The sequence below is a fragment of the Lycium barbarum genome, chromosome 2 (assembly GCF_019175385.1).
Source record: "Lycium barbarum isolate Lr01 chromosome 2, ASM1917538v2, whole genome shotgun sequence".
Lineage (NCBI taxonomy): Eukaryota > Viridiplantae > Streptophyta > Magnoliopsida > Solanales > Solanaceae > Lycium > Lycium barbarum.
The window spans coordinates 114,409,704-114,434,297 of record NC_083338.1 but is presented as its reverse complement, the minus strand read 5'-3'; the positions used below and the strand labels follow the sequence as shown (position 1 = coordinate 114,434,297).

The following is a 24,594-nucleotide window of genomic DNA, read 5'->3' as shown; positions in this document are numbered from 1 at the left end:
CAGTATGACCGGATCAATCGGGGGGTCGAGTTTAAGGGTAAAGGGATAAGAGTACACGTACAAGAACCCTTCCCGGTGGTTGGTAATGGATTCGTCCGGCCCGGGTGCAAAAACCCTCACTGGGCGTGTGTTCCACCCGCAGTCTGCCCGGACTATGTCAAGCTTATCCTCGGTTATAGAAGAAGGATATCGCCTCACGTCGTAACCCCGGTCTGAGACGGCAGAGGGCTTTTCCACCTCGAGGTCTTTATTGAAGTTAAATTTGGCCGGTATAATATCCGAGGCCGTGGTCTCGGGGTTGCTCCTTTGTTTAGTCGGAGACACAGTCTCGGCCCTCGGGGATGAAACCGAGGGAATTTCGGGAGAAGTGGTTTCAGACATATTGTAGGAATGAAGGGAAGGGAATTTCGGAAGATAATGCAAAGGAAACGGAGGAAATGGTGATTTGAAGAGCAACTGGAGCAAAAGGCAGTTGGCGAGAATGATGACAAAATTAATCTCCCTTTCACGTAAAAATAAGCGAAGATTTGGTAGTAGATTTGCTGTAGAAAGGATGAAGGTAGAACGCAGAGGAGAGAAGAAACAAAAGAGAAGATCGTAAAAGTGAAAAAATGAGGAGATGAGGGGCTTTATATAGGCATAAGAAGGGGAACGGTTATCGAGGAGGGCCAATCGGGGATCGCCACGTGCCCCATCATTAATGCGAAGCGACCCGAAACGACGTGCAAAAGGCGGTTGGCAGGAGCGGACCATCCGGAGCAGGACACGTGGCCGTCGAAGGAAAAGGCATGACGCAACTATTCCCGCCAAAATGAGGAGATAAGAATAGGCCATCCGGGAGGTCGGTTGTATGATTCATTCACTTCCCGTTACTCCGATGGATCGTTGACCCGGGAAGCGTGGGGGCTATCTGTATACGGTAGAAACCGGATATGAGTCATATCCGGAGAAACTATGGACCGGAGGAAGAAGAGGGCCGGGAGTTCGCACGAGGGGCGTCACACCTTCCCGGATAAGTGCTTTAATCGAAGCTGAGCAGGGGCGCCCTTTGGTCCGGTCTCTATGCCACCGATGGTTCGGGGACTCTACTTGAGGGTTCGTCACCGTTGATCCGGACACCGTTTGCCCGTGTATCCGTTGGTCCGTTGTGACCGTTGCTGAAGCGCACCAGTGGTGTCACGTCATGGTCGGCCACCAACTATGCGTGTGTCAGACGGCGCCGTCAGTCCAATCCCACCAAATTCGTGCAGGGGCTGTCCTTTTTATTGTTATTTATTAATTCCTATTGTATGAGGCCCATGGGCTCACTGCTATAAATAGGGCATATCTACCTCCCTTAAAGGGGTTGGGCTCTTCTTACTTTCCAAGAACATTTGTAATAGAGGAACTCTTGTATACTAATTCTTTCATCATTTAATTCGGCCAAGGCCGCCCGTTATTGTGATTAGCGCATTTCATCTATCAAGTATCATACATTGCTCACAAACCTATATATATCGCTAACGTTCAAATATTCTGTTTACTTTGCCTAGTACACATCAAGAGCAAAACACATATCCTATACCCACCTATAAATTTAATTGATCACCTGAATCCGGGGTAAACAAAGGTATCGTAGAGAACATATTATTCTTTCAAAAAGCACTTTTCAGTTCTCTTGATACCCATATGATATATATCATATACTGACAAGGTATCATAGAAGACTGGTGATTCTTTGCTTTAGGAAAAGTATTATCATAATCCTTTCTTTTGAAATAGACTCTCAAAATTTAAAGAACCAATTCGAATATCATCTCCTCAAGGTAAGTTAGAACTTATTATTCGGGGAGTTAGGATTAGTCCATGAGTAGATTTTAATTGAATATTGAAAATTTTGGTAGTTAGTGTTAGAGCCTGTTTGGATGGGCTTATGCCTATAAGCTGTTTGCAGCTTATAAGCTAAAAAAAATAAGTTGGGGTAGTCTAACTTATTTTTTTGGCTTATAAGTTGTTTTCAGCTTATAAGCTGCTTTAGATAAGCTAAGTCAAATGGGCCCAATTATTTTTTTGAGCTTATTTTAAGCACAAAATGACTTTAAGCTAGCCAGCCAAACACTCAGAAAAGCTGAAAACAGCTTATAAGCAACTTATAAGCAACTTATAAGTCAATCCAAACGGGCTCTTAGTAGGCGTTTGGATATAAAAAAAATGTGATATTTGAAAATAAATTGTATTTGTTGTTAAGTTGAAAAAAGGCATTTGAAAATTAAAATTGTGTTTGGACATTCATTCAATTGGAAATAACTAAATTCTATGAGTGAAAAAGATTTTCACTTGAAAAAATGATTTTTAGATATAAGTTTTGTTTTCATTTGCAACAAAAATTAAAATTTATGAATTTAGATTTTAATAAATAAGCTATTGACCTTAATAATTTTTCTTAATTACTTTTTGTTGTAGTCTAATTATTTAATTTTTAAAATATTTTTATTAGTCTAAAAATAATTAGCTGATATTTTATATTTAAAAAAAAGACCAAAAAACAGACAAAAAGGAAATAAAAGCAATAATAGCTAAAGAATAAAATAAATTAGGCAGATGGATTAACGCAAAATAAGGAACAGAGGAATCAAAATACATATATTGCCAAGGATAGTCGGTTAATGCCGCATAGGTGTTTGCTGTAATTAATTCTAGTAGGGGCAAACACGGGCAATTATTTTGGTGTTAATTGGTAATTTGTGTACTTTTCCCAAGATTTTATACTATATTATTTTACCTTTTTTAGATTACCGTTGATATTAAAGGTACGGGTGTCAATGATTTTGTAAAAACCGACTTAACCGATTAAACCGAACCATATCAAATCGATCATTAGGTTTCTTTTAATACAACCAACGGTGTTTATATAAACTTATAACCGTACCAAATACCTAGGTAGGTTTTAAATTTCATAAAAATATCGAACCGCACTGAGTAAATTTATATGCGTAAAATTTATTTATATATTACAAAGTTAAAATAATAAATCATTAGATTTTCACCCTGGGTTTAGAGCGACGAAAATGACTACAAGTCGACAACAGGTAATTAACATTCTCAACTTTGAAACTATTCTGTTACTCCTATTGAAACTAAAGGTCTGTTTTGAAAGCCACCTAATAATTGGAATTGGTGTAATTACTAGGGTAGAAATTACACAGCAAAGTAATTACACAGTATTGTAATTACAACGACCTGTTTGTTTGTCAACACGTAATTACAGTGTAATTATAAGCGTACTGTCTGGTTGCACAAGTGTAATTACACAGTTAGTTTAATTTAAAAATAGAATTTCTTATCAAACATTTAAAATTAATCTTTGAAAAATATGTACATTTATAGATGATATTAAATTATGTATTTAACAACACATTATATCTTGAAAATATACTAATTAATAATAATATATTTGTAACTAATATTGTAAATAATAATTGATATATATATATATTTTAAATTAATAATATTTTAATAAATTATAAAAATTAAAATCAGACTTTTTTGTGAGAATATCATGGATTGGATGTTTGACAAAAAAAAATATTTATAAATATAAAGCCATAAAATTATTCAAATGTCTGACAAAAAAAAATCTATCAGCTGTAAGTGAAAAATAAACAACATGCAATGTGAAATAACAAGTCAATCGTACTAAAACAAATAAATTAAAATAAAAAATAACCTAAATTCAAAATCTTTTTTTTTTTTTAAACATAATACTCTTATGTCAAATTCTAACATTACATAAGTAAGTTCCAATGTAAGAAAATGTAAGTTTATATATAACCTCATTCACAATGAAATTCTACTTTAATAACATCACTCATTATATGCGAAGTTTGTTAATGACTCATTCGAGGTGTAGTTTCAAATTTTAGAATAATAATACAGCTATGCTAAATGAACAACATAAAAAAAAAATACGAGCAATTACATGGAATCACAGGTTGGGAATGAGAAAAAAGGGAATGAAAGATAAATAATATAAAAAGAAAAATATATTTTAAAGATAAAAATAATTAAAATGTAAAATAAAAAAGAAGTTATAACAATAGAAATAAAAATAAAACAAAAAAGAAAGAAACTAAAAAGTAACTCTATAATTACAGCAATTCTCAGCCCCCCGCCGCTCGAGAATTGGAGAGTGTAATTACACCCAATTCCCACCTAACTAAATAAATTACCTGATCAAACAAACAGGCCAAACTGTGTAATTACACCCAATTAGACCAATTCCAATTACTTGGATGACTTTCGAAACAAGCGCTAAATTAGTTCTAGCATCTCAAGTAGTAACCATTAAGCTACAAGGTATTCCATCGATATTAAGTAGCAAGCCACAAGGTATTAGATTCTCTCGTGTGATTTGAATTTTCTTTTGTTGGATAATCTTAGTAGACTCATTTCTTGAGTTGATTGATTTCTTCCTCTCGCGTGATCTGAAATTTTATCTTGTTGGACATTATTTTATATTAGTGTAAAATAGTAGGATGGATCTCTAGTCGTATCGTTTTTCATTTTTTTTCTTGATCATCACCTTTTAAACAAAAAAAATGTCTTGAGACTTTTCCCCGCAGTCCTATAGAAGTATGCATGGTATCATGTTCTAACTTCTACTTGTGACTTTTATATCACAGTTTTTTTTTTAAAATACTGAAAATTAACCGAATCGTATCGATATCAAAGAGAAACCTAGATGATGGGACGGTTTTGAAAAATCTAATTTTGATTATACAAAATAAATAACTGAAAAATTGATATTCTACAATTTTTATAGAATAACCAGCCGAAACATACCATTGACACCCCTACAGAATAAGGTATTGCAAATTACATAATAGTGTAAAAATAACACTCTCAAATAGCTGAAAATAAAACTTTATGTATTTGACGTTTACATCAAACAAATGAATACACAAAAAATATGAATGAATACACAAAAAATATCTTTCGTAAATATACTTTTCCCTTAATTATGACTAAATATTACTAGTATTAAACTTTTAATTACTAAAATTCGACTTATTGTAAACACTTTTCTCTTAAATTACGACTAAGAAGCGTTGGAGAAATCTTGTGGCAACAACTTTTATTTTGATGTTATTATTCATTATTGTAAGCACTCATATATGATTTTACTTTTATTTCTTTGTCTATTGTCAAAAGTTCAGCGAACCAGTGTGTCCATCTGTTTGCTCGGACTTTGATATGTGATGCTATAGTGGATACTAGTAAATAAATAATTGAAAATTTGATATTCTACAAATTTTATAAAATAACCAGTCAAAACGTCCCATTGATACCCCTTAAAGTATTGTGAATTACATAATAGTGCAAAAATTGCACTCTCACATAGCTAAAAATTTATGTATTGAACGGTTACCACAAACGAATGAATACACCAAAAATATCTTTCGTAAATATACTTTTCTCTTAACTGTGACTAAATATTGGTACTAGTATATATTAGTATCATTTAAACTTTTAATTACTTAGTCGTCGTTTGTTGCATGACCAAAATTATTCCGGAATTATAATCGCGGGACTAATTTATCCCTATCTTGGGACTATTTTATACCATCTAGGAGAGGGTATAAAATAGTCCAAGGATAAGTAGTATAAGAAGGTATATCCCAGCTTATATCATGAAATGCATTTTATACTTTGTTTGGTACAAGATATAAATTTATTCCTACCAAACATGATATAAAAATGTAGTGCTGGAATATTCCAACTTATACCGTGCACCAAACGATTTACTCACTGTTTACCCTTTGACCTTGGACATGATGGCACGTGCTTGGTTACGTGACATGATGGAAAACATCATGTCTTTTTTCCAAACGGACACGCATTTTACTTCACTTTCATATAGTTCAACTCAAAAATTCTGAGCTTCTTCAGTGAACCGATCAATGTCTATATCAGCTTCAATTCCCAATGATATTGCCCTCAAAATAGCTTCTTCTCTTCAGGTACCTCTTTCTTTGATTCTCTTTATGCATGTTGCTGTTTTTTTTTTTTTTTTTTGTTGAATTTGTCCACTTTCTGATTGTCGGTTGTTATGGAAACTGTTCTTGATTCTTGGTTCTTTGATGGTCCCTTTTAATTTACTTGTTATAATTCAGATTATGCTTCCAAAGAATTGAAATTATTGATTTTCTGATTTCTGTCTTGTGTTGAAAATGGTTTTCTTGATTGTCGGTTTTTTTTTTTTTTTTTTGTTTCCTTAAGGATTATTTATATATTTTTGTCTTTTTAAAAGAATTATGCTGTTTTTCTTTGAAAGGAGTTGAATTTATTGTTTTTCTCATTTGTCGTTTGTTAGAAATTGTTTTCTTGATTCTGACATTCTTCCTATTTTTCATATAATATTTCTTTTTTTTTTCTAATTTGCTACTTTTTCTTACTTGGAGCTTTGTGATTTGTGGGTTGTGGAAAATTTTGTTGATGATTGTGGGTTTGAACTATAATTTTGCAGGTAGGTGACCTTTGCTCGAGAGTCAATCAAGTTTTTCTTTGACTGGAATTTTTTTATATGCCTTTTAAATATTTTAAGTTGTTAACTTTTGTGATTTATATTACTTTTTTACCTAGTTTGCAAATATATATAAATTAAAGCTTCTATGTATGAATTCACTATCAAAGTTTAGAAGTTTGAATCTCCAAATTCCAACTGTGCCACATAAATTGGGACAGAGGCGGTGTATTTTTGTGTTTTTAAAAAAATCATGCTGTTTGCTTTGAAAGGAACTGAACAAACTGGCTTTGTGATTTCTAGGTTGTGGAAAATTGTGTTGATTGTTCGTTTGAGCTATAATTTTTCAGGTAGGTGATCTTTGCTCGTTGGGAAGTTGCTCTCGGTTTTGGTGGTGGCTGTGTGGGTCAAATCATTTATGGGCTTCTCTTTGTAAACAAAGATGGCCTGCTCTTGCTCTCCAGATTGAGTCTTCATCTTATAACAACCGCAACCATCAGGTTAGTATTATAAATAGATAGGAATATAAGTGCATATCACTTATTGGCTTGGAATTAGCATGAACTAAGAATGTAAGCTATGGTTCCCCATCAACAGTGTTTCCCACTTTGGTTTAGATTGATCAGTCACCTTTTATATTTTTAAGTTCTTGAAAGTGAACCATGTGACTATACTTTGAGACTTATAGCTTGATGCAAAAATGAACCATTTTTACTTAAAATGCAGGAATGGAGAGTGTTTTATATTAGGAAGCACCATGAGATGGCAGGAAAAGCAGGAGGCGTAATTGATTTTGTCAATCGCTGTTTGGCATTTGAGTCGATTGAGGTTGGGCATTATCTGAAAGCAGTTGGAGAACTGGATTCGATGCAGTTTGGGTTTGAAGATGTCCAGACATTCTTCCTTAAATCCAAGCATGATGTGCTGCTCAACTTGATTGGTTTGCACTACTGCCTTATCTGGCTTGGTTTGCCGGTAACTACTTCTGTAACAAATTTTGTTCCATCACTTTTAACGCTTTTGTTACAAATTTGTTGATGCCAGTTTCCCATTTTATGTTGTCAGTGAATCAAGTGTTGTACCACTTGAATCTTTTCAGATGATGAACTTTTCTGGGAAAAAGAAAATGACATATTTTATTTGTGTTTAACTGCTTGAGCTGATGTAAGACCTAGATCTTTCAGTTGACTCATACTAGCACAGTCTTTTCGCATTGGTTAGAAACTTTCTATTGTCCTTCGCAGGGCAGTTGAGTTTTTTTTTTTTTTATCTATGCACTGTAATTAGATTGAGGTTGTATTTTTGCTTGGTAAAGTATCAAAGCGTTAGTAAGTCTTGTATCATGATATTGGAGTAAAATAGTTGTTGGTCGTTGAGTTTTTTTTATCTATGCACTGTAATTAGATTGAGGTTGTATTTTTGCTCGGTAAAGTATCAAAGCGTTAGTAAGTCTTGTATCATGATATTGGAGTGAAATAGTTGTTGGTCCTTATTTGTTATGCAATATTTGTTTCATTTTAGACACAAGAGATATTAGGTGGCATGTGCTGCTCCTGTTAGATTGTTATGTACAAATATTGATTCTTCTCCTGATAGACATATCAGTGATAGTGCATCCTAAAGTAGATATATATGCTGAAATACAGCCTAATTAATGTGCTTGCTTTTTGCTTAGATGCACAATGGTGGAATCCAGCCCAATGTGTTTTAGCAGGACTCACAATTTTGGTATACTTTATTGAGGATCATTAAGTTCCTACTAAGTACAACTGAGCTAATTAGACATTAAAATCTTTAGCTTACGGGTGTAAGTTAGACTGTAAAAATGAAGTAGTCGCTGCAGAGACAATGTTTGGTTATGTTAGCAAGAGTCGTATTGGGTTGTAGGGTCTCTTTTACTAAATAAGCAGCTGCTTCCAGCTAGTGATTGCCTTATTAAAATATGTGCTCTCCCCATCTTGTGGATGGTACAATTGGCAAAAATATCTGTGTTTATCTATAGAGTGATTAACTTGATCACCTGGCACTAGAGCAGCATCTCTGTTGCACCTAGACTTCAGGCGTATGGTCTATATTAGTAATTACACTTCCAAGACTTCCAGAGTTAGTCTAAGTTTAAGCACGCTGGGGTGTGGAATGGGCGGGTCAAATTTGGCTGAGTTAATAAATGGACGGGTTATTGACCTGCCAAAAGTTGTTCGTGTGTTGGGCTAAACTGGGCTAAAAAAGCAGGTCATAACAACGTGCCCAAAAGTTGCTTGGGCTGAAATGGGCTAAAAAGCGGGTCAGAACCCAACCCGCCCAGTTCTTACTAATTTTTAATTTCTTTGTTTGTTCTTTTATGATTTTTTGTTACCTAATAATTTTTTTTCCTTTATTATGGCTATATATAACATATCAAATAAAAAAAGATCTTTTTGAAAATAATGATAAGATTTTTCATGGGTCAATTTGGGCTACATATCAGCCCAATTTTTGATGGGCTGAAATGGGTTGGGCCCAAACTTGGGTGGGTTGAGTGAGTCATGTTTGTATGGGCTGATTTTTCCACCCCTAAGAGCGCCCTTTCTATTTCCGTGGACTATGATTAATTTCCTTAACCTGGAATCAACTTATTGAAGTTATTTGATCTTTATTCTTCTGTACTAGGGCGAATGTGTCATGGAAATCCTAAATAACAGCAATATTTCACAAAGGCAAGTACGTGTACAATGGTGGAAGCTTGGGAGGTGGTTTTATGGCTTTCGCATGCGTGATGAATTACGCACACGTACAGTCTCTTTAGAAGATCTTGCAACAGGGAAGGAGGAAGATGTTCTTGGGGTACTTCAGCGAGGTGCGATACATGAGGTGATACGAGTTCAGATCTCAGCAGTTAAACCTGCCTATGTATCCTGGTCATTCCAGAGCACACAAGACGCAAACTAGTAAAATATTATTACCTATCATGTGTACATCAGTTGTAAATATTTCACCTAACCTCCGGTGTAAGACAAGAATAAATGTGAACTCTCATGATGTTTACTTACAATGTATCCTTTTATCTTCATGTTGTAAATAATGAAAGCCCCTAGGGAAAGGAAGCATGTAGTTACTGTAAATTTGATGATTATCACTTGTAAAAAAGCTGCAATCCTACGTTGTTTGTATTCTTCCATTCAGTAGTAGTTGATCTTGTGTTTGTTTCTGTTAATGGTTTTACCAACTGGATTTGATTCTTTTCATATCTCTCGATGCATATACGAGAGCCTTCAGGAACACATTGCCATATCATGATTCAGCCTATGGTGCTGAGCTCATGGGGAAGTTACAGGATGTCCGCCAGTGAAAGGGGATAGCTGGCTGATTTTAGCAATTTCCCGTTGATTTAGTAACTCTTACAATGCTATTTCCTGTGCTGTTTAGCTTATATCCTGATTTGTTTCCGTAGAGTGATGTTATTATTTCATATATGTTGTATAGAGGCTTCCAAAGTGGTTTGTACGTGCTTTGGGCAACTTCAAAACTCTTAAAGTTCGAAACAGTGAATTGTTTCAGAGACCGATGATCTTGTATTCATTTGGCCTGCTATTGAAAGAAAAGCTTGCATTTCTTCCCCTGTTATATAATCGGTCTTCAAACCTACCGTAGTAGTTTGTTATCGTTGGGCTTTCTATCTATAGATTAAACCATTACTAAGGAGCTAATTCACGCTAATATGGTTAGAGCCTCAGCTCATTTCCATACCAGTAAGCCCGCATTGATGTTCAGGTGCCGGGGGTGTTGAGTTTTTTTTATGATGAATTAAGTGGTTGTATTGAAAAGCATCAAGTAGATGCAAGAAAGTTACAGAGAAAAAGTAGGTGATAACCCCATAAAACAAAAAAATAAGTAAGATCTGGGAGTTAAAACCTATAGCAAAAATTAAGGCTGTTAAGCCATTGAGAGGGAACTAATGAAATCTAAAAGGAAAACTGCATCATTTACAGGGGAAAGATTGCTCCGGCTAAAAAGATACAGTAAGCTTTTAGGTGTTTGAGTTATATTAGCATCCTAACTCAGTCTCTGAAGGGTTTATAATTGGCGTAGTCATTTTACTCATTAAGGTTTTGGATTGAATGCTCAGATTATCTCACAATTTAGTTTTAGACACAGCGGGGTAGCATTTTGCGGGTATCATCAGGTTCTGAAACTTTGGTTGTACATGGACTTATGAAAGGGGTGGTTTCAAGAGGGATAACATAATGGAATTTGTTAAGAGACAAATAACCAATACACCAGCATATACAATAGGTTCAAGTGCTCTTAACCACTCTTCATGTGTGGATTTTTAGGCCCTATGATCAATTTGTCTGCAAGTCAACTGGCATTTAATCTGTAAAAGGAATTTAAACCGAAGTCCTTCATATGAAGAAGATTAAAAAAAAAAAAAAAAAACTTTGTAATCCTTTATTCTTCTGCCTAATCTCTCTGATCAACCAATCCTTCTGTAAATGCACTGCACATGTATATCATGAGGGTTAATTTGTCTGCACATTGTTTGCTTTGATGATTTAACAATCAAATTTCATGTCAACTCTAAATTAAATTCAAAGTAGATAATGATTCATCAGATAGGGAGATCATCTATCATCTCAAAGGCAATAATTGACTGATTGCAAGAAACTGTTCAAAACAAACACTATGCAATCAAGAAAAATGTACCAAGGTCTCAATTTCTCTCCACTGCATGTTCCCTATTTCAACATCTCTACCCTTTGAAATAACTTTTATTCTATCAACTACACGGTAGTTGACATAAAGGGAAGTCATATAGACACACATCTTTCTACAAATTTGTAGAGTTTTAACACAATTGGGAGATTGAAACTATTTTGTTTTTGCAAATACAATGGATTGAAACTTGAAGATGGATAGAAATAAATAAAATCTTAACATCGGTATACCAAGACACCTCTCATTCTTGGTGGAGAGTGGCAGATGACCATCAACACAAGAGCTATGACCATCACTAAGATTATCTTCAAGTTGTCATTACCATCATCATCTGATTCTGAGAAGCAGCAAGATTTCCCCATTTAGCCCAATTGATTTGTGTTTTGCACAAATAATGAGAGGTAAGAGAATAACAATAGACTCCAATTTCTAAAGGTGAATTAGCTTTGGTGGTATTTGACTTTGATAATTATATCCATTTGCTTTAACGTGGAAGATTCCACTCCTCTGAGGGAGGGGGGTTGGTTGCTTAATTTAAATTATACAGTTGAATATAATGGTTACTATAGTACAATTTTTTAAAGTTTATATTAATTGTATCTGTAACTTAAATGACCTACCAACATACATTGATAACTATCGCGAATATTCTTCAATATTTTTCATTCATTTTTCTTAGTACTTCTTAGTCAGATGGTATTCTCGATTCTTTTGATGAACATCGCTTCACCTATTATCAAATGAGACACCATACCTTCATAATTATTATGGCTCTAAATGTTGAATTTCCATTCAGGAATAATTTACATGTTTGATGTCATTTCCACCAAATTAATTCTGGTAATCAATTTCCCCGGCACCATATCCTAAAACTTGATTGCATAAATTGGGACACCAACTATGGTATCAGCAAACATCATAGAATTTTCAATCTTCTTCTGTTTGACTCTATCAACTATACCTCAATAATAAATACTACGGATCAACTTTATCAATTCTCAATGTTCATGTTACTTGATCAAAACCCATTTTATTTCAATACTAAATAATTTGTATCTCAAAACAAGAGTCCTCTAAACCACACTAAATAATTAGTATATTGAAACAAAATCAAGAATTCTCTGGACTAGAAGTCATATGTGACTCTTTTCCAGTAGTTATTCTGCAAATATACAAGCCAATGATATTTCTCGTAATTTCTAATAGTAGCTGGTTTTGTAATTTTATAGCATATTTTAGTAACTTTATTAGTGTTATTATATCGAGCTGGTATCTTCTATCAACAATGCTATACAATTTAGATTATGGCCCGAATACCATTCCGAAGCTAAAGTTTTAACGTTTGTAATGTTTGGGAGAATGGACCTAAAATAAGGCAAAGTGTGCATTCATTCAAGAGAGAGAACTAACTCATGAGGATCCAACAGATTATCAGATCTAATAAACTTGCACAAGGTTGAAAGAAAGCCCCATAAGGACCACCAAGGTCCCAAGTCACATTCTACAGAGAACCGAGAAAGTAGAATTGCAGAGCATGAACTAAAAAGAAATTACCATTGTGCTGAATCCAGAGAGGGTAAGTTGTTAGCTGGAATATTACATTTACTCAAACTCGAACAAAAAACCGACAAAACACAGAATATAGCAAGCGAAAGGGCCATATAAGATTGGAAGAAGAAGTTAAGGCAATCTCATCTCAAGTATCTGAGGCAATTCTACTTCTTCCTGGGATCTTAACCATATTTGTACAAAAAGTTTCAAGCTCCTGATGCAAGGCAATCAAAGGTCAAGGAAGGTAGGGATTTACAGAACTCCGTCTTTATCTTGGACAGCATGTTTCTCCTTCCATGTTGATTGCAGAAGTCCATACAAACATCACTCGTTTACTATGATCTGCAATCATGCCAAGTACTTGAACAAGTTTGGGTTGTCTTTGTCCCTCTCTAGGTAATCTCTAGTTATCAAATCTTCAATTCTCTTCTTGATAGCTTTGACATCAGGCTACAAGGTATTTAAAACAAAGTAATCAGCTCAGCCAAACTTAAATAACGAACATTAAAATTGAGTAGGAGAAGTCATCCTGAGGATACCTTGAACATGCGTCCCAACTGCTCAACGCACTCCATGACTAGTTGCTGGTAGCCCAATACTTTACGACTCTTCATAATACGCACAATTGAAGCATCTATAGCATACCGCCTATCCTTGTCAACATCTTCAATTACCTTTTTCTTCTCATCCACGGGAGGGAGAGGTATCTGCATTCCCATTACAGCAATATCCTCACGGATTCAATAACATAGTGCAATGACTCGTAATAGAAAGGTTAACCTAACTCGTCACTACTTATACCTTGATCCTCCTCATTTTGTCAGTGAACTTTGTGTTGAATTCAAAGACATCAGTCTGAGAAATTGTTTTGGTGCTTGGCTCCTTGTTGAGAATCTTGTACTTTGCACATGAAAGAGAATGAAGAAGCCGAACAACATCATCATCTGATAGGTTTAATTGCGTCATGATTTCCTGATAACTCAATCTATCTGATGCATTAAAGAGCAACAGAGCAGAAGCCTATGAAAAGGAAGAAGTTTCAGTCTCATTTTGTCATTGATAACATAATAAAAATGTTTCACATTAAGTAAGCCTATCTGATGGAGAAAAGTAAGCCAATCTAAATAACCTGATAAGTGGTGACAACGAGCTCAATAGTCTTTGGCTCAAATTTTCCATTTATGTTGCAAGTTCCCAAAGAGTATATCCATGTAAGTTTCCTGTGCTTCGTTTTTGTTTGATAAAACTCCTTGAATACTTCAACACACCTAACCTGACAATGCACAGCCAGAAAATGTGTCAATGACAGGATGTTTGACAAGAAAAATGACTCAAGCAAAAGAACATGCATCATTCTTTGCCCAAAGAGAAGGACTTCAGCAAGAGGAACAAGGGCCAAAACCAAGATAAATCAACCACATAATGCCAATTAATGGATGATCTGAAATACCATTTCTGCTGGAAGGTTGAGATCAAAAGACTTGTAGCTAGGCCAGAAGCCAGTAGTCAAGACAGTCACCGTCAAGTCAATTCCTGGATTTGCTGCTGGATTGTTGCTCAAGTACTCCTCAAAGCTGGCTTGATTTTCCCTTGCCAATGTCAAATCTGTGACCTATAGGAAGAGAAGAAGAATGTCACAAGACAACATAGCCTCAAACACAACATAATTGATCTGGATAGCTTACCATTCCCTCCATCTTTGATGTGAACTGGCCCCCACACTGCTGCTTCAACTTTGTTAGGATACTTCTCTCATGTTCATCATTGGCACTCTTATCAAATAACAACCGCCGAGCTAGCTTTTTCCTGGAAAAAAATAAAGGAAATAATAAATTTGCAACAAACAAGCTACTATCCAAGTAGTGGCTGAGATACACAGTAGCGGGAACTACCTATAGAATTCTGCAAACAAGTCCTTATCACTAATATATGCTAGAAGCTTCACAACCTGCAAGTGAAATCTATTATTAGCTTTCTGCTGCTCCAGTAGTACCAAGAAAAAGCAGATGTTCTAGAGGAAAAAGGGGGTCTATAGAGCAAGAGCTCACCTTCTCCAGCGTCTCTTCAATGGCTTCATCACTCAATTTCTCACTCCCTCCTTTTTTGAGAATGTTGTCGCAGAATGTGGCAAGAAGTTCAGCACTTGAGCTACCAGCAACGCCCTTGTTGCAGAAAAGTTCAAAAGCTTCTTTAAGTGCCTAGAAATTGACAAAGGGGACATATATTAGCAATTTACCTAATGCAGTAGAACCATTAAATTAGACAACTATCCCGTGCTTCAATACATACCTTGTGAAAAAGTGTGTGGTTTTGAAAACAGTTATTCACATATGCCAAATATTTGTCATGAAGCTCAATCACTTTCCGAACAAAAACCTGAAAATTCAGAAGTAAGTTAACCACCAAAGACATATTCAAGGATCAGATACAGATTTTTTTTTTGAGAAGGTAACATGTCAAGGATCAGATACAGATTTACTATGGATTACCTGTTCCTGCAAACCAACCACATCTCTCTTCTCTGCCTGTTGAAGAACACTAGGTGATCAGAAAGAATGCAAGACATTGAACTATTTCTACTAAATGCATTCACAAAGAAATACATCTCGTCATTAAGAGAATCGTCCCTATAAAGACGATTAACTGACCATGATTTTGACATTGTTCCAACCAGCAGACGGGGAAAAGTTAAAATACATAAAAGAAGGAAATGTGACAAAAATCATTTGTTGGTTCCCTAAGCAACTACTCATTTCAGGATAAGTACAGAATTTGATGGGGGGTTTCTCTTTCAAAGAAAGTTTTACATCTCTTTGAAGAAACATTCCAACCACTAAATTATCAATGGCATGTACTGAAGGACAAATAAAGAAATGAAACAAAACATCACTGAGATGAAATCAAACTTTGTGACTTCAAGCTTTTGATACAAAAGAGAAGATATGATGTTAACAAGAAATCTCTGAACAAGTATGGGGGTGATCAAAAGCAAGTATGGGGAATTAAATCCATGGCGCAGTACTGTTACTTCAAACCCATATGGGACAGGGGTCTAGAGAACAATTAGAAATCTGTAGCCAAGTATGGAAAGCAATTTGAACATAAAAGTGAGAGATGGGACAAAGACAGTTTTGGGGAGATAGCTGGAACAATCAGAGGCCTTTAAAGGACTCATTTCCTGATTTGTATAGGATATGCAATAATCCAGAGGGCACTATCAGTGAGTGTTGGTCAGATCAGGGATGGAATCTTTCGTTTAGAAGCTTGCTGAATGATTGGGAAGTGGATAGGGCGGCCAATTTGTTACATAGCCTGGAGGAGTTCAAAGGCATCGCCTCAGAACCAGATACTTTGAGGTGGATGCATAGCAAGGATGGGGTATTCTCTGTCAACAAGGCCTACAGGTTAACTAATACGCAATCAAACAGAAAGCATCAAATATTGTGGAGAAATGTGTGGAAAAACATAGCACCAACTAAGTAAAATGCTTCACATGGTTGGTCATCAGAAGGGCCTGTTTGACACAAGAAGTTTTGAAGAAAAAGGGGCAGATCATTGTTTCAAGATGTCAAGTATGCGGGGAAGCTGAAGAGGCCAACAATCATCTTTTTTTTGCATTGCAGTTTCACATCACAGCTATGGAAACTATTCTTTAGTCTTACAAATACAATATGGACCATGCCTGAGCATACTGCAGATTTGTTGAGCTGTTGGATTAGCAGAGGAGGAAGCAAGAGCCAGAAGAAATGGTGGAGAATAATTCCACTTTGCATTTGGTGGACAGCGTGGAAGGAAAGGAATAGCAGAAGCTTTGAAGATGGGTCCAATTCCATCCACTTAGTTAAATGGAATTGTATCGTATCTTTTTACTTTTGGTGTAAAGAAAAAGATGTAGAGGAAATAGACCTTCTAGATTTCTTAGGCTCTCTGTAAGTATTTCTTTCTTGTTACTGCTTTTTGTTCTTTTGATGGTGGCCAGCATATCCTAAATGCTGAGGAATACAACATTACCGGTTTCCGGGAAAAGGAAAAAAAAAACACTCTGAACAAAACTCATCAAAAGCACAATCTGGAAAATTAAAATAAGCGGAATAGCAAGATGCTCTAATCAGCAATAAATAGCTAGTCTCACAATCTGACAATTCAGGATGTGATATACTATTATATAGCAGTCATCTCCCCTTTTCAATGAATTGCTATTTTTGAGAAAGGTCACTAAACTTCTTCTCACTTACTTTTTTCACTGAGTTTACAATCTCTTTGGACTTGATGTATTGTGTAGCAGCATGAGCTTTCTAATGAATGGATTTTCTTTTTCTCTAGTATGTAAATTGAGCATCTTCTGGGGACAATCTCCCTCACTCCCTTTCTCCCAGTTCATAATAGATAGATGTGTTAAAATACGAAACTAAGCTTATCAGACGCTAGACTACAACTATACAAGTAACTTGGCATATTAAAATAGCAGAAACTTTTGGTTTGACTTGTTCCAAGTCAGTCAAACTGTATAAACGCCAAATAAGGAAGAACCAAACTTCTCAAGACCAAAGAATTTGAGAAAAGGATAGATTGTACAAACCTTTTTGTTGCTAGCAGCATCTTCAGCCTGTTTCACCAAAGCTGTACCTTCAGCAGTAACATGCTGCATTCAGAAAAAAAGATATATGAAGTAACTTATAAGCATACAATTGAAGAATGTGAGGTCATGAGATCACAAACCTGCTTAAATATATTAGCCACAGGGTCTAGGCCTCGAGGAATCTTAGAAAAGAGCCTATACATCCTTGATAAATCTTCGACCTAATTAAAACATGATTGTGTCAATGACGGAAAAAATTCAATACCATGGACATTAAGATGCTGCTAAGTACCTTATCATCTCTTAGTAACGCATGGCATCCAGAGTGCTCCTTCTCAAGAAGTTGAGTGGCATACACGGACAACAACTCATGTTGCACTTTCTGTAGAAAGATGAGAGTAGTAGAGTTGCAAGTAATTTAATGTTGATAGGCTAGATCCAGAAAAAAAATGTGAACAACAAAAACTGAATTTGTGAATATACGATGAAGTTGGCAACATCCTCCATCTTGAACGCTAGAGTTTTAGTAAAGCAAAAAGATTAAGAGCTAGAATGAACCTCAAGCAACTTTGTCTCACTACTTGAATGGAGATAATGAGAGACCCTATCCTTCTCCCGTTTCAAGCACTCCTCGGCCTAAAGGAACAATGACATGATTATGAAGGTTAACATATGGACGTTAACCAGAAAAAGGACAGAAAGAAGGAGCAAGAGTGATAGAATATAGGGGTTGCATACGCGGTATACTAACTTTCAGCATATAATCTGGACATGAATCTTCAAGGATCCAGTTAGAAGCTTTGCGAGAATAATAAGCCGCAGTGTCCTTCAGCATTGCAGCTTCAAAATCGTTCTCATAATAATCCATTGACCCCATTCCAATTTCAACAAATATATCTAGCACATTCTTCAGTAGAGCTCTGTCAATTTGCTCTCCCTCACGCTCTTGATCAATCTGGTTAGAGGAATGTTATTACTCAGTTAAATGGAAAAAAGTAATTGTAGTGAGAACTCAAAGCAAGACCAAAGCGATACCAGAGATATAACAGCATCCCTGACTTTGCCATTCAACTCTTGGTAGACCTGAAACAGAAAGCAGTTGCCAGTAAGATAAATGATAACATTTTCTCATAAAAGGACCTTGCAGCAGTTGAGTATATTGCCAAACTGAAAACCAAATTCTAAAAGAGGCCAGAAAATGGAATGAACAAAACCAACACAGAAGCCATGAGCTGAACTCACTTGTTTATAATTTAACCAAGTGATCAGGTGAAGATGTATTAATATATGACCAGATAAGCAAAATTCTGAGTAAAAGAGAAAAAAGACAGGAAGAACCATAAATTACCAGATCACGGAAGCAAGTTAGTCCAACTTCATTAAGACCAGGCAGAGATCTCCGGGCAATGAAATAGCGGTCAAGATAATGGAAGAATCGTGATAACCATCTGACCATGACCTTATGGTTTGACCACCTTTTTACTAGCTCTCGCAACATGAACTCATCATGTTTTTCTCTCAAAGAAGGCAATACCTAATTCAGAAATAGTGAAATTGAATTGTAACGTTATGTCAAGATATAATTATTTGGAACAACAAAAAATTAGGTAAGCAAACGTCAAGCCAAATTTGAGTTTCCATCATTTTGCACTCCTAAGCTAAATTGCACGACTAAATTTACATACAAAAAAATTCAAGGAATTAGCTGTGGTTTCTAACTTTCTCCACTTGCCCCGTATCCTTTTCTTATTGTTCCATGGGATAAAGAAGAAGCAAGAGTAGCTTTACTAAATTTAAATCTTATACAATGTCGGTCCTCCTTTGAAAATCAGTTTTTACAATAGCGGGAATAAAATTTTAAAAATAATACCCTTCTTGAAAATGCGGTGTCTGAGTTACATTCAGATCCTAAAAAAACCTGTTGATGTGCTTGCACATGGATCTTTACTAAATAAAATCATAAAGGGCACCAAGAAAATTACCCAAAAATCATAGAGGGCACCAAAAAAAATTACCCATAGAAAGTTCTCTATTTACATGCCTAAAATCCAAAAGTAAAAGAGGCAACAAAAGGGTTCACCAAACGAATGATTTTTTGTTTCTTTCTTAAAAAAATCATTCCATAAATTTCAAACATCCTAGAATGATACATAGAGAGCAAACATCCCGGAATGGTACATAGATAGCAAACATCAAAGAAGAGTTAAAAATAATACTCCAACTCTTATTTTTCCTGTTTATTTCTGTTACTCCATTTAGTTGCTACTGAAGTGAAATGTGAATGAAAACTGCAGCTATCCTTACCGTTGCTGTGATATATTCTTCAAAAGATTCACGATATTTGTCATACAACTGTTGAGAATAATCATGTGGAGGCTTCTGAGTACACATGTTGTAAATTGTCCTGTTAACAAACTTAAGGAAACAAAATGTGAACCAAATCCAAGTTATCTACAAGTTAAAACCCAAACAGTGTGGGGGTCCAAAAGGATACGTATATAGCAGCATATAGTCCTCTGAGCTGAACTGAGGCTCAGGCTGCCCTTCTAAAATGTTCTTCAGCTTTGTAATGCCCTTTTGCATGAAGTCCCATCCCGCATCTAAATCGATTGTGGCACGCTGGTTCATTGTGATTTCAATATCTTCACAGTTCAACAGAATGCAACCCTACTCAAATTCCAAACACCTGTGGAGTACCATGTTTCCAATCTAAATCACATCACCAACTAAACTTAACAACAGCTAGTAAGAAAATTAAGCAATTTTTAAGCGAGTCAGAAAATCAAATGACACTATTTGACTTTACTATTGAGAAGAAACGAATATATGACAGGAAGAATGCTCTTATTGAATCCCAAATCTATGGAGCAGAATACTTGGGTTTCAACACTTCTAAGTGACGGGCTGTTAAGGTGTGATGCATGCTAGAATCACACGAGAACCGTGAGGCATTTCTGAGTCTCACTATAGAAAGGGTGGTAGAATCTGACTAAGAATCAAGAACAAAAAACAGGATTACATATTGGACGCTTAAAATTCAAGCAACGTGAAGAGGAGAGAAGAAGTGGAAGCCAATAAAGCACATTTATCACCAGTAGAATTGCATAAAAGGAACGAACCAAAGTTCACTAACTGGAAATGTTCCGAATTACCAGTCATAAATGCCTACATTGGCAAATGTAGTGAGTTTTTATAGCTTAAGCATGATCTTGGTCTTCTAAAGATTCTTTACCACTCTGAATTAGATATCTAGTCGTGGGTGCATAGGACTTTCAGCATAATGTATTATCGAGAACAAATGAACCATGTATGTGACTATGCAATTTTTTTTTTTTTTTTTGATGACATATGTGACTATGCAAGTCCAAACTAAAAGAGTGCTGAGATAAGCCTAAAGTAAAAGTACTAAAGAAACGGGGAATATCAACATGTCAAAACAAAAAGAAGCATAAGAAAGAGCCCCACATGAGTATGATAATGTGCAGCAGAGACTACCTACATTGAGCCAAAAGGAAACCCTAAGTAATTGCCTCATTGGCAATCCATATTTACTTGCCAAAAAAATCATCTAAGCTGATTTTTCATAACTAAATAACCCACAAGTCATAGTTTCCTCTCTATTTCTTTCTTTGTTCCACTCTAAGTTCTATTGTTTACATGTTGCAATTTGCTTGCAAGCTCTTACCACTCTTTGCCCGGAATCAGGGATTTTCCTGGAAACTGCAGTTATTGGTCTAGTACCCACAAGGTAACAGCATTTTGGTAGCATGAGACAAGTCAGGTCGTATCATATGATATATCTGTAAGCACATTCGAAGTAATTAATTGATCCCTAACGAACCTGACTTAGTTCCAAGAGACCCTGACTTGATAGAGAGTTCCAGATCCAACTACCTGTCCAACCACGTTATTCCTAGGACCTTAATAAGCTAGAGTCACCATAATTGCATACTTTTTACAAAAAGATATGAGCTATTCCTTTTAAGCAATTTTCAGCATTCCGCCAAAAAAAGGAAAACTGTATACAACAACATACCCAATGAATCCCACAATGTGCGGTCTGGGGAGGGTAGAGTGTACGCAGACCTTACCCCTACCTTAGGTAGGGAGGCTATTTCCGGAAGACCCTCGGCTCAAGAAAAGGTTAGATACGGGCAAACAATTCAAAGCAATTATGAAAATGAAAACAACAAAAGTGAATAAGCCCCCATAAACATACATTAACAAATAAATAAATCTGAGAAGACAAAAATTAAGCACATCTAAGACACTGAAAACTGAATAGTGACCAAACACTAAAGTTTCAGGCAGTCAAAGAAATAAACCAAACTTCTGGAATCAGTGTTTCGTATTGAATTGCTAGTTTACATGAATGTCATCAATTGCAACAAAGAATGAACAGGAAACCCAACTCAAACCCTACGAGCAATGAACACGAAGCCTCCACAGTATCTAACCACGAAAGGACACTAAGCACACATCTAATACGCTGAAAACTGTGCAAACACTAAGGTTTCAGGCAGTTAAAGAAATGCATAATACAACTTGGTCTCAGCTAGCAAGTAAGCACTCCAACTTTATGAGTGCACATATAGACAACTCAACTTGTCCCCACTATCTCTCTTGGGCACCCGATGCTGATATGTCATATAAATTTTGGAGGTGTCTAGATGATCATTTTGTAAGTTGGAGTTTTCAACCGACATAGTGGAAACAAGTTAAAGGCGTCTAGATGTGCATTCTCAAAGTTAGAGTGCTTAGTTGTCAGCTGAGGCCAAGTTTAAGTGTCTGTTTATGTATTATTCCTTAAAGAAATAAACCAAACTTCCGGAATCAGTGTCTCATATTGAATTGCTAGTTTACATATATTCCGCCAATCCAACTAAAAAATGAACCGGAAATCAAACTTAAACCCTACGAGCAATGAACACTAAACCTCCACAAAATACCTAACCACAAGAGGACACTAAGCACACATCTAAGACACTGAAAAAGTGTGCAAACACTAAAGTTTCAGGCAGTTAAAGAAACAAACCAAACTTCTGGAATCAGTGTTTCGTATTGAATTGCTAGTTTACATGAATACCGCAAATCGCAACAAATAATGAACCGAATATCGAACTCAAACCCTGCTAATAACAAACACTAAACCTCCACTATACCTAACCACAAAAGAACAACAATAGGAACCTCACAACAACATAAAACTAGTCAGAAGATCGCAAAATAATAAACAACACAATTTCAATAACTAGTCGAAACAAAAATCAATAACAGAATCAAATGAAGAAGCAACAAAGCCTAAACCACAACATCATAGATATATATACACGGAATCGGAGGTGATAAATTAAGGGGGAAAATATTACCGGAAAAGTGATGGGAGAGTTTAGAGCCGATGAGGGCAGGAGATGGAGTTGTGAGGAAGCATTGAGAAATGGAATAGGGGTGAGATGTGAACCTCTCTTTCCCCTTTTATGCGTTTTCCCTGTTTACTCTAAAAACCTGACTCATACTTCTTAACTATTTCCTTTTTTGCCGCGGTAATTGCTAATTTACGTCTACTCTTTCTAGTTTGGGCTTGAATCCAAAATGTTACTGTTTTTTTTTTTTTTTTTTTTTACTACCTCCGTTTTCAATAAAAACACTCCTTAAGAAAATTGATAAGAGTATTTTTTCTTGATTATATAAATAAGGATAATTTTGAAAGAATAAGATCAATTTCTTATTCAAATCTTAAAGCACTACTTATTTTAAAATAAAATAAAAAGCATAAAACACCATTTATTTAAAAATGAGAGTAGGCACTGAGTGCAGAGTATTATTTATATAGGTGATTCCAACTAATTACAAATTGATGCGTAATTTGTTATCTTTTTACAATTTTTTTTGACAATGTTTTATGAGGTCTATGAAATTATGTTTTGTTTGGATAATATAGTATCTTTCTTTTTCTTTTTTTAAGTAGTTGTGACAGTTGCTTCACTTAAAAATGATAATATTTTCTCTTTTCGAGTTATTTTCGATGTTGTGTTTTATTATTTGAAATAAAATTTTTGAAGAAAATATACTAAACATGTTTTGAGAATTTAAGATAATTTAGTTTCCTTGGTATCTTATCTTATTTACCCAATAAAATAAAATTCCTCAATGAAATCATTTTTCATCCAAGTTATTCATATATGTGATTGTCATTACCAACACTGAGACTTTGACAAATATAGATTTCTTTCCTTTTTACTGAAAAGACAAACTACTCTTCATTAACTAATATAATAAATTTGACTTATTTTTACCAATAATAGGTACACTTTGATGCTAGTGGGAGTGTCTAATAGGTCATAACGTCAGTTGAGACGTCTAAATGAAAAATTGTGATAATTTTGAGGGGTTGCTTATGTATTTGACCTATTTGATATGTTATAGACACTTTACTTGAGACAACAAGATTAAAAAATCTTCTGTACTTTCTTAAAGTGCGCATATGCAGTCAATACTAAGAAGCTTCGTTGTATCAATTTTCAAATGTCTTCGCTCTCCAAATCATTTAGCTTACCTGGAGGACTGACTCTCAAATAAGAACATCGACTTGTTTTTTGTAGGTAAAATCTACATTTATAACTTTCATCAAATCGTAGTCACACTCAAATCACATAAAGGCATTTCCCAGTCACAATCAGCATTTGGACATAAGGGACATAAATTTGCACAACCTCCTCATAGGTGTTCATTTCTAAGAAGCCGCAAGATTGATTTGCTTCTTCTCTTCTAGATTGCTTGCATTTACAGTAAGTAAATCATATTCAACAACCTGTGTTTTAGAGTGAGCGACGCAGGTTATCTAATAAGAGTAATAAAATTTGCATAGAATCTGATCAATGATCAATTACACAAAAACTCCCCATAATAACAAAAGAACTAAACAATACAAATTCTGCCTTATCATATACTCCCTCTGTTTCAATTCACGTGTCTTAATTTGATTAGGTACGAAGTTTAAGAAAATAAGAGATACTTTAATTTTTGGGTCATAATAAAATACTTTTGTATCTTATGGTCTTAAACAAGTCATGTCAAATGTTGGAATTAGAAAGTTACCAAATATAAGAGGCATTCTTTTCAAAAATGACTAAAAAGGAAAATAAGACACTTCAATTGAAATGTGAGCAGTATCAAGTTAATATCTAGAGTATGTCAAACCGACTCGTGTTGAATACCTGAATAACTCACACTCACAGTAGCAAGCTTTGAATACTATGATTTGTTT

General features: G+C 35.3%; 2 protein-coding genes across 3 annotated transcripts; one reads left to right on the top strand and one right to left on the bottom strand.

The window, feature by feature from the left end:
- The first annotated feature begins 5,842 nt into the window (after positions 1–5,842).
- On the top strand, positions 5,843–9,689 carry LOC132626822 (uncharacterized). Its single transcript, XM_060341825.1, has 4 exons — positions 5,843–5,999; positions 6,853–7,002; positions 7,229–7,477; positions 9,152–9,689. Exons 1-4 carry the CDS (start codon positions 5,940–5,942, stop codon positions 9,428–9,430), a joined length of 738 nt encoding a protein of 245 aa, XP_060197808.1. The 5' UTR covers positions 5,843–5,939; the 3' UTR covers positions 9,431–9,689.
- A 3,043-nt stretch (positions 9,690–12,732) lies between these two features.
- On the bottom strand, positions 12,733–22,850 carry LOC132626821 (cullin-1). Of its 2 annotated transcripts, XM_060341824.1 has the most exons (21): positions 22,697–22,783; positions 21,169–21,221; positions 19,822–20,013; positions 19,632–19,731; positions 18,676–18,861; positions 18,363–18,410; positions 18,079–18,282; positions 17,886–17,963; positions 17,620–17,709; positions 17,468–17,548; positions 17,328–17,390; positions 15,238–15,273; positions 15,038–15,124; positions 14,797–14,946; positions 14,641–14,696; positions 14,434–14,554; positions 14,199–14,360; positions 13,878–14,021; positions 13,550–13,768; positions 13,288–13,455; positions 12,733–13,198 (listed from the first exon to the last, which is right to left on the bottom strand). In XM_060341824.1, exons 3-21 carry the CDS (start codon positions 19,953–19,955, stop codon positions 13,097–13,099), a joined length of 2,229 nt encoding a protein of 742 aa, XP_060197807.1. In that variant the 5' UTR covers positions 19,956–20,013; positions 21,169–21,221; positions 22,697–22,783; the 3' UTR covers positions 12,733–13,096. The 2 variants fall into 2 exon arrangements, with proteins under 2 accessions (XP_060197807.1, XP_060197806.1); XM_060341823.1 differs by lacking the exon at positions 21,169–21,221 and having other exon boundaries at positions 22,697–22,850.
- Between the last annotated feature and the right edge of the window lie 1,744 nt (positions 22,851–24,594).